Below are 14,351 nucleotides of genomic sequence, written 5' to 3' on the forward strand. Positions count from 1 at the left end.
TTGTAGAAGGGGTACTCATGGCTTAAATCAGATTTTCATAGGGTCTTCAAATCCAAAAAACCGAGGATCCATCTTTTTAAAAGCACACCATTATATGTGTACTAATAAATAATTGGATCTTAGCTAATCTAGGTAATATACCATGAGTCTAAAATTTAGAAGTTTTGATGTTTCATAAAAGTATTTTAGACAATGAAACCTGGAGTTATCAGAATTAAAGGAAATGTCAAGCCACACAATGGACACTGATAGAAGTTCCATATGATAACTATTTCTGAAACTCCAGTGCCATGATAATAGACTTTAAAATTATTTATGCAAGAAAGTTTAGATTATACTGAAAGTTTTCCTGGGTTAAAGAGAGGGTAAAATTGGCTATATCAGGACTTATTTTTCTGGATAAATCTCTATCCTATTCTCCTCCACTTATTTAAATTATAATATTGTTGTTTGTTTGCTTGGTGCTGGGGATGAGTGGTAAGCACATAGTCTACCACTGTACTATACCTCAGCCCTGCTTTTTAAATAAAAGATGAAAGCACTAATATATAAATATAATATGTTGAGAGAACTAAATCATTTCAAATAGAGGTGATGGTATTTGGGAAATGATGAATACTTGATTATTACAATACACAGGGGTTGTTCTGTGGGCTAAGGATACAGAATGCCCAAAGCTGATCCCACACAGGCCAGGAGAACAAAACAAACTTAAGATATTCCATTTTCTGCTTGTTATTCAAGTTTCCCTGCCAGTGATTCATAAAAACAAAAAACTGTTAACTAAGCAAGCCTCAAAACTAACTCTACTGTACACATTAAAACACACACACACACACACACACACACACACACACACACACACACATATATATATTTGTAGTTGGGCACAATACCTTTATTTTATTTATTTTTATGTGGTGCTGAGGATCGAACCCAGTGCCTCACATGTGCTAGGTGAGCGCTCTACCACTGAGCCACAACCCCAGCCCCTCCACTGTACACATTTTGAAAAGCATTTTTTACATAAATTAAATTTCCAAGAGTACAAATACTAAGATCCACCGTGTAAACCCAAGTTATATTACTTTCTTTCTTGGGGGTTTCCAAGGAGGTGTTTTTCACAGAAAATCATGTCATGTCACCATAGGCAACATCATTCTTGGACTTATGCTGATAACATGAAATACTTCTGTCTACAGTTGTTGCTGCTCCATTCAGGGTTATTTACATGGAAGACAAACCTTCTGAATACCTTAGTATGTCTTACTGCATAGTCACACCCAAGTATTAACGGTTGGAAAACAAAAATATTATTTCTTTTGTGTTCATGAGGACATTCTACTATGATTTAGGAAGACTCCCTGTATAGAGAATGATTATTAGAGAAAATCTAGTAAAATTCCAATAAAACATGGGGTTAGGAATACTGTGACAATATTGTCTTCTTAGTTGTGATAGATGTACTGCAGTAATATAGTAAGGCAACATGTTTAAGGGGAGACAGGAAGAAGTACATAGACAATTTTTGTAACGTTTTTGTAAATTTAGAACTATTATAAGCTGGGTGTGGTGGTTTACTCCTGTAATCCCAGCAACTGGTGAGGCTAAGGTTTGCAAGATGAAGGCCAGTCTCAGCAATTTACTGAGGCTCTAAGCAATAAAATAAAAATAAAAAGGGCTGGGGATGTGGCTCAGTGGTTAAGCACCCCTGGGTTCAATTTCCAGTACCAATAAATAAATAAATAAATAAATAATAAATAAAAGATTGTAATAAAAAAGTTATCTTAAAAAGTTTATGTTTATAGACACAGATTCCAAATTTAGACAACTGTCCCTCCATTTCTGTTAATATCAGTGTATTTAAACTATTAGGCTAAATATTTGACCAAAGATTTTTCATGTTAATAATAGTTAAACATTAGCAAGTTCAGAAGGCTCCAACCAGAATAGTTTGAGCTTAGTTAAATGGACTGTATTGCAAAGTTGATCATAAATATACTTTATTATTATTATAATTATTATTGCTAGAGATGAAACCCAGGCCTAGAGATAAATGTACTTTTCTTTTTTTGAAATAAATGTACTTTTCATTTTCAGCAGTAAAGAAATTAGTTTTAATCCATTGCACGTATACAGATGTTTCCTGGAAAATTCTCTGCATGGTTTTAGTATATTGTCTATGATTCAAATTTGAGGCTAATAAGGGAGCTGTTACAAACATTTATTATTAGGAGAGGAGTAAAGGAGCCTGAGAGGACTAAAAGCCACCAAACTGAAAAAACCGTTAATAAGCAGAAGGGACAGATTATAGCACAATTTATCTGTGACGTTTACAGCAAATTCCTGTAAACCTCAAAAAAAAAAAAAAAACTTAAAAGAAAAGAGCACAGTATTTGTAACACTTCCTAATGATGGTCGTCTTTCTTTCTCCACAGTGGGTATTCACAAAGCTCTTTCATTGGTGGATTAACCTCTGAGAAAAATTAGGTTGTGAAAGAGGGCGCGATAAGGGAAACTGTGTTTTTGCAGGCCTACGAAATTCTTGCACATGTTTATATTATTACAGCAACTAATTGACTAGAAAAAGAAATTGGTAAAGAAATTACTCACCTGTGCACAGATCTGATGCATGACATGACCAAATTCATGGAAGTAAGTCCTCACCTCATCATGCCTCAGGAGAGAGGGCCGACCTGCTACTGGCTGTGAGAAGTTTACCACAAGGGCAGCCACAGACATCATCCGGGTCCCATCAGGGAGAAGGCAGCCGGGTTGAAGACCAAAGCATGCTGCATGATTGTATTTTCCTTCCCTGGGAACCACAGACACACAGAGGTGAGGAATGAAGGCTTCTCTAGCAACAATACTGGTGTGGCCTCCTCCAGTCATTAAGCTATATTCAACAGAAGAAAACACTTGCAAACCCTGAATTCACTTTTTAGAAAGCAGGTTGTTTTGCTAAAATGAAAAAAATGAAAACCAAGCAATCAATAACCCCACTATCACTTTGGGTGATTATATTACTAAGATTTCTTTTGTTGAAAAATCTCATATACGAAGAATGTAAACTACACCTAGTAGGCAGTAAATGTCTTTTTCCCCCCCAATACTAGGGATTGAAATTAGTCAAGTGCTCTATTACTGAGCGATATCCACTGCCCTGTCTGAGTTATTTTAATAAGCCCCTACTTTTCTTCTTCAGATACAGACACTAAACATTACATAATATTGAAGCAAATTTAAAATAAAAGATACAATTTGACTGACTAGGTAGTTTTCTTCCTTCTAACTAAAATACTAAACTCCAGAAAAGAAGGTTTTTCCTTTTATTTGAGGAGGGAAGACTCAGTAGTCACAATTAAATGAGCTTCTTTTATAAACAAGATAGGGATTTTTGGAAATAGAGTGCTTTTAATTAGCCTGGGAAAAAGTATAAATTATACTATGAGGTCATTTATTCTTGGAGTGATGATGGTCTCTCCAAAAGCTAAATGCCATTAAACCACAGTCCAAGCGTAGGTTTTTTCTTTTTTGCTGGTGGGAAAGCGAGAAGAACAGCATTCAGGTTTGGAGAGCTTTTTTGTTTTTATTTTTTAGTTGTTGTCGGCTATCTATCTATCTATCTATCTATCTATCTATCTATCTATCTATCTATATGTGGTTCTGAGAATCAAACCCAGTGCCTCACACATGCCAGGCAAGCGCTCTACAACTGAGCCATACATGACTCCAGCTCAGTTTGATTTTTTATTTGTATTTTTTTCTCTGTACTATATTTTCTTAGTGACTCTTATTTCCTTTCCCCCCACCCTGTACCCACTGCTAATGCCATGCAAATTAAAACAAACAACAACAAAAAAGTTTCCCAGCTTCCTAGTTAGACATACAGATGGAAAGGACTGCTCCTGTTTGTACAACAACAATGACAGGCTGGACAATCTGCAAATCCCAGCTTTTCTTGAACCCTTCAGAGAAATGAGGTTGAAGGGCAACCAACTAACCCACAATCTAGGACTGGTGCCTCCAAGGAGAGAAGAAGACAGCAAGCTTTTTTTTTTTTTTTTTTTTTTTAACCTAGGATAGACACTGAAGATATTAGTAAGAGGAAGTTTTAGCAAATTGCCAAAGGTTGATGGTAGGTCAGCCTCAATGGGGAACTACTAGATACAAGGGAAATTTTGCATCCATTTGCAAGACTTCTCCAAGACCTCAATGAGTGCACACAACAGAGGCAAGGGGCAGGGTGATAGCCCTGAGAAAGCAAAGGCTGCTATGATAAGGGCAGGAGGTTCTCTCTGGGTCCTCTTCACCTCTCCTACAGAACGAAAGTCTCCAAGCTCTAGGAGAAGGGCAATGAATCCTATTGTTTTTAGAGCTGTGGTGAAAATCCACTGCCAGCTAGAAAAGGGAACAGAAAAAAAGCCTCCACCCCTGGAGAAAGGGCAGAAATACATCATGGGTGCAGACCTACAGCCAAGGGTGAAGCAACTCCTAAGACTCACGGACACAGAGCTCAAAGACTGAGCATGAAGGGAAACCTTAATATTGAGGTTAAAACAGACACCGAGAAAACCCTGGTAAACCAATCCCCATCCTAAACACAAGACAGAGGAAACTGAAGTTGTAGCTTATCAAGGTTAATCATGGCAGCATTTAGTAGTCAAACCTAGTTTGATTATTAAATGAGTCAAACCCTCATATTAAAAGTCTCACAGAAGAAAATATGTGGCTATTTTTAGACATATAGCTATTTCCCTCAACCTTTACTATCCTATACAAATGTCTGGCTTTCAAAAAATAGTAATGCAGTACAAAGATGCAAAGGAAAAAAGAATATGCTATCAGGAGGCAAAGCAAACAAGAGAACCAGATTCAGAAATGGCAAAGATGTTGGAGCAATCAGAATGTTTAACTCAGACCAGTATGTTAAAAGGAGGAAACAGTGGATACTATATATCATCAGACGGAGATACATATATACATATATATATTTAGTACTGGGGATTGAACCTAGGGTGCTTAACCACTGAGCCACATCCTGGCCCTTTTTACTTTTCATTTTGAGACAGGGTCTTGCTAAATTGCTTAGGATCTTGCTAAATTGTTGGGATTACAGGTTTGTACCATCATGCCCAGCTTAGATGAATAATTTTTTGCAGAAAGCTGAAAATTGTAAGAAAGAATCAAGTACAAATGCTAGAAATGGAAAATACAGTAACAGAGATGAAGAATGTGTTTGACAAACTCATTAAGCAGGCTTGACACAGTCAAGGAAATAATCACTGAACCAAAAAAATAAATTACCCTAACATAACAATTTTTTTAAAAAGGATGATGAAAACAAAACAGAACACAGCATCAAGAGTCACAGGGTAATGTCAAATGATATTCTATATGTGTAACTGGGATCTTAGAAGGAGAAAGAGAGAAAAGAAGAAACATTTGAAGAAATAATACTCAAGAGTTTTCTAAAATTAATGTCACCAAACCACAGGTAGAAGAAACTCAAAGAAGGATAAAGCACACCACCATAAATATATTGAAGCTGCCCCCAAATGAGTGGTTAACAGAGGCTCTTACCTGCTGTACCACTGGTGTTAGGGATTGAAACCCAGGCCTCATGCATGCAAGGCAAACACTCTACCATAGAGCCACATCTCCAGCTATAACAGGGAATCTTGAAGGCAGTCAAAAGAAAAAAGCATAGTATGTACAGAGGGACAAGAATCACATCAGACTTCTTATTTGAAACTATACAAGTCACAAGACAGGACTGAAAGAAAACACCTGTATAAGGGGCTCGGGTTGTGACTCAGTGGTAGAGCACTTGCCGCACACCTGTGAAGTGCTAGGTTCAATGCTCAGCACCACATAAAAATAAATAAACAAAATAAAGTATTGTGTCCAACTAAAAAAACACAACTGTATAAAAAAATCTTCTAGAAAAATAAAGACTTTTCAGACAAAAATTTAAAACACTAGTGTCAATACGCTTGAATGATTAGAACTTTTTTAAAAAAAATTTTAATATTTTCCTTTTTTTATATCTCTACTTTATTTATTATTTTTATGTGGTACTGAGGATTGAACCCCAGTGCCTCACATGTGCTAGGCGAGCACTCTATTGCTGAGCCCCAGCCCCAGCCCCCCTCTTTTAAAAAGAAGGATAAAAGGTTTATTTTGGGTCATAGTTTCAGACCATGGTTGCTTGATGAGGCTTTATAAACATTATTTATTTATTTATTTTTGTTACTGAGGATTGAATTATTTTACTAATGAGCACATCCCAGAACTTTTAAAATATTGAGACAGGGTCTTGCTAAGTTTCTGAGTTGCACTTGAACTTGCAATCTTCCTACCTTAGTTTTCTGGGTGACTGGGATTAAGGCATGCACTACCATGCTCAGCTCTGAACTGGAAGACATTTTAAAGGAAGTTCTTCAGACAGAGGGGATAAGTTACTAGTCCAAAACTTGGATCTACAAAGAAATGAAAAGTTTTAAAATGGAATAGATGAAGTTACATGTAAAATGTATTTATTTTTAGTTTCTCTGAATAATAAATGACTACTTAAAGCAATAACATTAGGAATGTGTTGGGTGTTTATGTAAAAGTACTGTGTAGGCCAACAATGGCATAAATGAGAAGGAGAAATTGGGAATATATCCTTAAGTTCCTTGTATTCCATGTCAGGTGTAGTACAATGTTACTTGAAGACAATTCCCAATTAATCAAAGATGTATATAATAAACCCTACGGTAGCCATTAACAAAATTTTTAAAAGAGATATAAATAATATACCAATTGTGTAAATAAAACTAAACCATAAAAAATCCTTAACTTGGGCTGTGGCTGTGACTCAGTGGTAGCACCCTTGCCTGGCATGTGTGAAGCATGGGGTTTGATTCTTAGCACCACACATAAATAAATAAAATAAAGGTCTATCAACATCTAAAACAATATTAAAATAAAAGTCCTTAACTATCCCCCAAAAGGCAGAAAAGTGAGGAAAAACTACAGATGGAGGCTGGAAATATCATTTGGACAGCACTCAAGAAGCCCTGGGTTTAATCCCTCTCTGACCACACAATAGTAAAATAAAGTACTGATGGAACATGTAGAAACAACTGTAAAAGTTGGGCGACATGGTACACACCTATAATCCCAGTGACTTGGGAGGCTGAGGCAGGAGAGCACAAGTTTAAAACAAGCCTCAACAACTTAGCAAGGCCCTCTCTCAAAATAAAAAGGGATGGGGATGTAGTTTATAGCTCGAGGCAGAGCACCCCTGTGTTCAATCTTCAGTACCACACACACACAAATAGGGCATAATATTATCATATCAATAATTATATTAAATGTGAATATTCTAAGCATGCAACATGAATGCAATTGGTATAAGCACTAATTAAAAGAGATGATCCAAGAGGATTAAAAAACAGCAAGCTCAGGGAGCACGGTGGTGCAGACCTGTAATCCGAACTACTTGGGAGACTGTGGCAGAAGCATCTCAAGTTTGAGGCCAGGCTGGGCAAACTTAAGTTTGTCTCAAAATTTAAAAAGATCATGTAAATTGAAGGGAAATCGGTAGAGTAGAGGAAAGGGAACAAAGGGGTGGGGGAAGAGGGAAAGGAGAAATGCTGGAGAATTATACTGGCCAAATTATATTGTTATACAGTGTGCATGTACAAACATGTAACAACAAATCCCACCATTATATATAATTATAATGCACCAATTAAAAAATATGGAAAAAGGAAGGATGGGGGTATATCTCAGTGGTAGAGAGCTTGCCTCGCATGAGAAAGGCCCTGGGTTCAATCCTCAGCACCACACACCCACACACACACACACAAAACAAGCTCCAACTACATATTATCTATATGAGAGGCCTACTTTAAGTAAAAAGTAGACATTTGAACAAGGAATATTAGTCAAGACAACAAGGGACAATATGTAATGATAAAGGAATAAAATCCTAAAAAGTTATAACAATCCTAAAAAAAAGTTTTAAAATACATGAAGCAAAAACTGATAGAACTGAAGAAGAAATAGACAAATCTGCAAAGAAAGAGACTTCCTCTTTCTCTCAGTAATAGAACAGGCAGACCAAATTAAAAAAAAAAAATCAGTGAGGATGAAGATCTTAACAACACTATTGATAAATTTTATCTAGTTGATATTTATAGATCATTCCACCAACAAATACCAAAATAAACATTCTTTTCAAGTGCACATGAAACATTCACCAAGGTTGGTCATAAGATAAATCATAGGAGTTTAAAAGAACTGAATAGATACAAAGTATATCTTCCAAACAAAAACCAAACCAAAAAAAAAAAAAAAAAACAAAAAAAAAAAACAAACAAACCCTAGCTAGAAATAAAGGGAAAGATCTTTAGAAAAATCTCCAATACATAGAACTTAAAGCATACATGTTTATGTTAATGCGTGGGTCAAAGAGAAAAATCACAAGAGATTGTAGAACATACTTTTTTTTTTTTTTTTTTTTTGAATGAAAACAAGAGTACAATACACCAAACTGTGTGGGATACAACTTAAAAGTATTGTTGGAACAAACTTTATTACTTATATTAAATACTTATATAAAAATAGAACTCTGTCAAGGCTGAGCTAGGAGCAAATAGGACACCAGAAGAGAAGGAAGGCAGAGGGAGACAGAACCTATGGACATATACACCAGAAACTGTGCATTGAATTTGTTAAAAATTTCAGCCAGCTCAGCCTCTGTGTGTTCAGTGGCCCGATCAGTGTTCCTGCAAAGATTTTATGTCATGATTTAGAAATGTATAAATAGGCAAATAGAATTTAAAAATCTTTTTAAATGGGAAAATTACAGAATATGGGAATCCTTATTCTGCTAGTTTTATACCTCCTGCTGTATTGTGAAACAATGTATATACCTGGTTTGAGAATGAAATGGGTGTTACTGCAATGGAGAGATAATGGTGAGTAATTTTTCCCAAAAATCTTTGAAGAATTTTTAAAACTTTAGCTTGAAATCAGTGATATTTTGAGGAATTTTAATCTTTCTTTTTAAAAAATATGGATTTATTTAATTTCAAATGTTTCCTTATTCCAAGATAAGGCCTTTCCTAATTTTATTTATAAAATTATGCTGACTAATAAAAGTCTTTACCTGGTGATCTTATGTTGAAATAACCATTAGGTTTTTTTGTGTTTGTTTTGTTTGAGAATCTCAGTATTGATGAATAAAAACAGAAATGTGACTTAAAGAAAGAAACAAATAGTCTTTTAAAAACTTATTCCCACTATCTTTTTTTTTTTTTGGTCTGACAAATGAAACAAGTTAATTTCTCTCACTGTTATTAAGGGAGAATGTAAGGGGACAGGAAATAAATATTAATATGGTCACTACCCTCACCAAAGATTACTCTCTGGTATCGATACCAAAGTGCTGGTAGCAGTGACCAGATTTCTCAGAACAAAAGAAACCAATTCTGTCTCAGAGAGACAGCAGGATGAGGTAGCAAGAATTATTATACTGACACTAGAGAGATTATTGGGATAGTGATAGGAGATTCCAATGTTGGAGGTTTACCACTCAAAGAATTCTTCACTTAAAACTGTATTTGGACACTTTTTAATTAAAAGTAGACCCATCTACAGTTGACATGGTTTTATTTTTAGGTCACATCATGAGTGAAAGTAAATCCATAAAGCTTTGGGATAATCTAGATGCAAAAGGACACCTCTGCTTGTCAACTGGATGGTACAGGTACCCAGCCCCAGTCAGTCAGTGGACTACAAATTTATATGTTAGTGAACTAGAGGGATGCTACAATTTCCTTTGGTCTATTTAGTAAAATGAATTAGTAATTGTGACAGGTTGGCTTTGTTTTATAAATTCATCTAGGGAGAAAGAGATCTAAAACCTTTGTGTCTGACAGAAGATCGTGGAGTCCATTTGCCATATGTTAAAAAAATGATGATAATGTTTTACATTCTTATCACAGATTGACAGCTGGGCTGGGCAATTTGCATATGTAGTCTTTAATGCACAAACAACTCTGTAAAGGGATTATCAGTTCTCTACTAGAAGCAAAGTGTCAATGAGTTTATGTCATTCAAGCACTCAAACTCAAGTTTAATTGACTACAAAGATTTTGCTATTCCTCCTATTTTTGTGCTGCCTCCTAACCAGACTGAAGGGAGTGGTCACATATTTAAGAGGATTGGTAGACAGATTACCCAAATAATACAACATCTTTAGAGTCAATTTTAAATTCAACAAATGCAGTGCACACAATAGATGATGATAGCCCCCAGTATATGTAAAAGCTCTTGTCATATGCTGGGAAGTCTTCCAAATGCTTTGGAGGTAACTAATCAACTTGATTTTTACAATAACCCTACAAAGCAGATGCCACAAAGATTCTCATTTTATCAGATTCTATAATATAAGTAAGAAAACTAAAGCACAGAAAAATTAAGTTACTTGCCCAGTAAGTGATGAAAACCCACATTTTTAACACCTCCACTAAGAATCACTCATGGGAAATGTGAAAGAAGGAGTCTTAAACTGAGTAGTATCTGAATCCCTAAATTCCAGCAATATGATCCTCAGTACCTTGGATACAGGTCCAAGTAGAACTGTCCCAACACTTCTCCAGTAGCTTTATCCTTCACAGTGTAAAGTGTAACACTTTTATTCCAAACATGAGCATCTGTCACTTGCTCAAAGGAAAGTCCCAACAACTCCTGGTAGATGTTCAGCAACCCTTCAGTGACCACATCGATGGGGAAGTACTCCTTGAGGGACTCTTGGTCTATGGAGTATTTGAGTTCTTCTGTCTGAGTCATGTAGTAGTGTAGATCCCAGGCATTGATTTTTCCATCGTATTCAAAACCTCTCTCTTTACATTCTTTTTTCTTCAAATTCAAAATAAACTCTCTTTCTGCCTCACCCAAGGGTTTTAATTTATGGCTTAAGTCATCTGTGAAGGAATGGGAAAAGTTAGTGGTCTACTGCTCTCTGGAGCAAGCCCATTCATCCAAACTGCCAATGTGTTAACATGGTGCTAAACATGAGAAATCAGCAAGGAAGGAAGAAGGAAAGCTCTATTATGACAGCAGATTTTACTCCTTAGGGTGATTAATGACTCTCCCTTTTTCCTTGAGCACCACCAAAACCTGACCATGACTTCCTGAGAGCACCAACCAAGGTGAGGTTTACCTCAAAGAACTCTGGGAACTCAAGGATGTAATTCAGGGAGCAAAGTAATAGTGAAACTAAACTCGTGTGCACGATTATTCTTCAGTGAGCTTAAGCTTTTAAGAAAGCCAAGGGAAACAAACCAGATGTGACCTGTGGTCAGTATTATCTAGAAATTGCTCAACATATCTGACAGCCACAGGTTTAGTTTCTCATTGCCCATTCCTATGAAGGAGGACGATTTGGATAGAGCAATTCTACATTTTAGATGGAGAAACTTCTGGGCACCATATTTTATTTACTGTCTTCAACTGTTAACTACTTGTTTTTTATTTGGCTAAATGAGTATGTGCTTCTGTATTTATTTTTCACAGTTTGTTACATATGTTAAGATAAAAGTATGCTTGGGTTTGCGAGGGACATGGGAGTTTAGAGGTTGCCCCACGCTGTGAGATGGAGGCAGTAGTCTGAGAAATGCCGTGAAGAAAAAGGAGGACACTCAGAGAGGATACAAAGAGATATAGTTTTGATTAGGCCTGTTAAGTTTTAGATCTGAAATGTTGCCCAAAGGCTATGTGCTAAAGGCTTGTTTGCCAGCCTATGGTCCTATAAGGAGGTGGCACAACCTTTAGGGAGTGGGGCCTAATTGGAGGAAGTAGGTCATGGGGGAAGGCTTTTGAAGGATATATTTTGTACCTAGCCCCTCCCTCTTATGTGTTCTCTTATGTGCTCATTCTCTCTGCCCCCCAACCCTTCCTTTCTTTCTGGCTGCCATAAGGTAAGCAGCTTTGTGCCACCTTTCACCATGATGCTCTCCTTCCTTAAGTTGATTTTCTCAGGTATTTTGTCACAGTGACAGAAAGCTAACTAACACAGCTTGTGAGAGAATATATAAATGCAGGCAGAAACAGGACAATTCACTTATTAGAGGGAATTTCAAATTAGAGGGAAAACAACCTTAAAGGAATTAAGTTAATCAGATGTGTGAAGGAGAATTTCAGCATATGTAGTCACCACTAAAGGAAACCTCAACAAACCTGTTAAGTCCTTGAACTATCCTCTTGTATAACATGCATTGGACTGTATGGCAATTACCTGCTCACATCCCTGTTACGTCCACTAGGTAGAAAAACCATTGAAGCAAGGACTTGTTATATGCCTTTCTATAATCCTACTACTTAGTATGATAATAATCTGTCATGCCCAATACTAGGTAATTATTTCATAAATGTCTCCCCAATTAATAAACTATATAATAATAAATATCATTTGTGGAATACATAATCCATATATGACGGATTTTAACACATATATGGCTGATTTTAACACATCATTCTCCAACCTAATTAAGTTAATAAAAGGATTTCAAAACAACAATTATTCAATAACATTCCAAATAATTTGGAATGTTATTGAAGGTGAATAAAGTTTGAAGGGGTTAGTGGGGAAAGTACAAAAGAAATCATACTATGGTTAATTCAGATTAGAGATATAATAACAAAAAATAATAATATCTTTATTGTGTCTGAATTATTCAACCATTTTCACTAAGATGAAAGAGAAAATAATGATGGTTGGAATGGGGACACTAAGACTGAGAGGATAGGTAAGTGAGAGAGTTCCAGAGACTAAATGTCATGGACATAAGAGCCATGATTTGTGTAACCTTTATGAAAAAATGACTTAAAATGAATGTGAATATAGCTTCTAGATAACAGTTTTGATGTATATTATTTTATATTACCTTCATACATTGACACATGGTTTCTGGAGCATAAAATGTTTGCTTTTTAAAATATATGTTGTTTTGGGGCTGGGGATTGTGGCTCAGTGGTAGAGCACTCGCCTAGCACGTTCGAGGCCCTGGATTCGATCCTCAGCATCACATAAAAAATAAAAGATATTGTGTCCAACTACAACTAAAAAATAAATATTTAACAAAAATATGTGTTGTTTCCATTTATATCATATCTGGCAGCTTATTTCATGCAAATTCATAAGTAGCCAAACTGTAACTACTAAATACCTAGTGGCAGTGAATAAATGCAATGGACTAACACTGTTTAGATGTCATGTGAGGAATCAGTATAAAAATCTCAAACAACATGCAAGATAGAATGAAGAATAATAGTAATGTCATAATAATAATAGTAATGTCATAGTAACCATGAGAAGCCCCTAGAATAAGTACACTATCTAATAGAAGAGGTGTTCAATGAATTTCTCTTGATTGAATGAAAACCTGGATATCCTCAAAGAAATATTTGATTTGAGACCTTAAGTTGACATGATATAGCAAAAAATCAGGGAAAAAAAAAAGAAATGGAAACCATATAACTTTTTTTTTTTAAAGAAGAAAAAGAACTGACCGAGAAAGGTTGTCACATGGCTTGTACTCTTGGCAGTATTCATTTCAAGGACAAAGTCAGCATGTGTATTGTAGCCAAGTAGCTTGGCCACTTGGGCCCTCAGTGGCAGTAGCTGCTGCAGAATGATGGTGTTTTCCTAGGAATAAACAACAGCAAAACCAAAAGATAATAAGTGAACCCAAAGCACTAAAAGAAGAGTTGTTATATTTTGAGGTTTGTAAAACTGTCAAATGTTTTTAAACCATTACTGTGGTAAAATATAAAAAGCATAAAAATTTGCCATTTTAACTACAGATGCATTAGTATGACTATTGTATGTATAGCATGTGGCATTAAAGTATAGATATATGAGTATACATGTATATGTATATGTATATGTATGTGTGTGTGTGTGTGTATATATATATATATATATATATATATATATATATATATATATATATATATTCAAGGATGTAAATAAATTGGAAACCCTTGTGCATTGCTGATGAGGACATAAAGTGGTACAGCTGCTGTGGAAAATTATATTCTTCATAAAATCAAACAAAATTACCATATGATCCACAATTTCACTTCTGAATATATATTATACAAAAGAATTGAAAGCAGAGACTCAAAGAGATATTTCTACACACATTTATAGCAACATCATTTACAATAGCCAAAAATGGAAGCAATTCAAGTGTCCACTGACAGATGAATACAAGAACAAAATGTGGCATTTAACACAATGGAATACAATTCAGTCTTAGGAGGACACACTACAACATGGATGAACCTTT

The 14,351-nt window shown here is 35.6% G+C and overlaps 1 protein-coding gene across 2 annotated transcripts in view; it reads right to left on the reverse strand.

The window, feature by feature from the left end:
• Nucleotides 1-14,351, reverse strand: part of NLN (neurolysin) — a 106,386-nt gene that overhangs the window by 24,466 nt on the left and 67,569 nt on the right. For both annotated transcript variants that reach the window (XM_081282634.1, XM_081282633.1), the window contains exons 7-9: nucleotides 13,570-13,705; nucleotides 10,616-10,982; nucleotides 2,614-2,815 (exon numbers count right to left, since the gene is read on the reverse strand). In XM_081282634.1, coding sequence (XP_081138760.1) covers nucleotides 2,614-2,815; nucleotides 10,616-10,982; nucleotides 13,570-13,705 — 705 coding nt within the window. The remainder of the gene's footprint in view (nucleotides 1-2,613; nucleotides 2,816-10,615; nucleotides 10,983-13,569; nucleotides 13,706-14,351) is intronic.

The sequence above is a fragment of the Spermophilus citellus genome (genome assembly GCF_964194105.1).
Source record: "Spermophilus citellus genome assembly, chromosome: 1".
Classification (NCBI taxonomy): domain Eukaryota; kingdom Metazoa; phylum Chordata; class Mammalia; order Rodentia; family Sciuridae; genus Spermophilus; species Spermophilus citellus.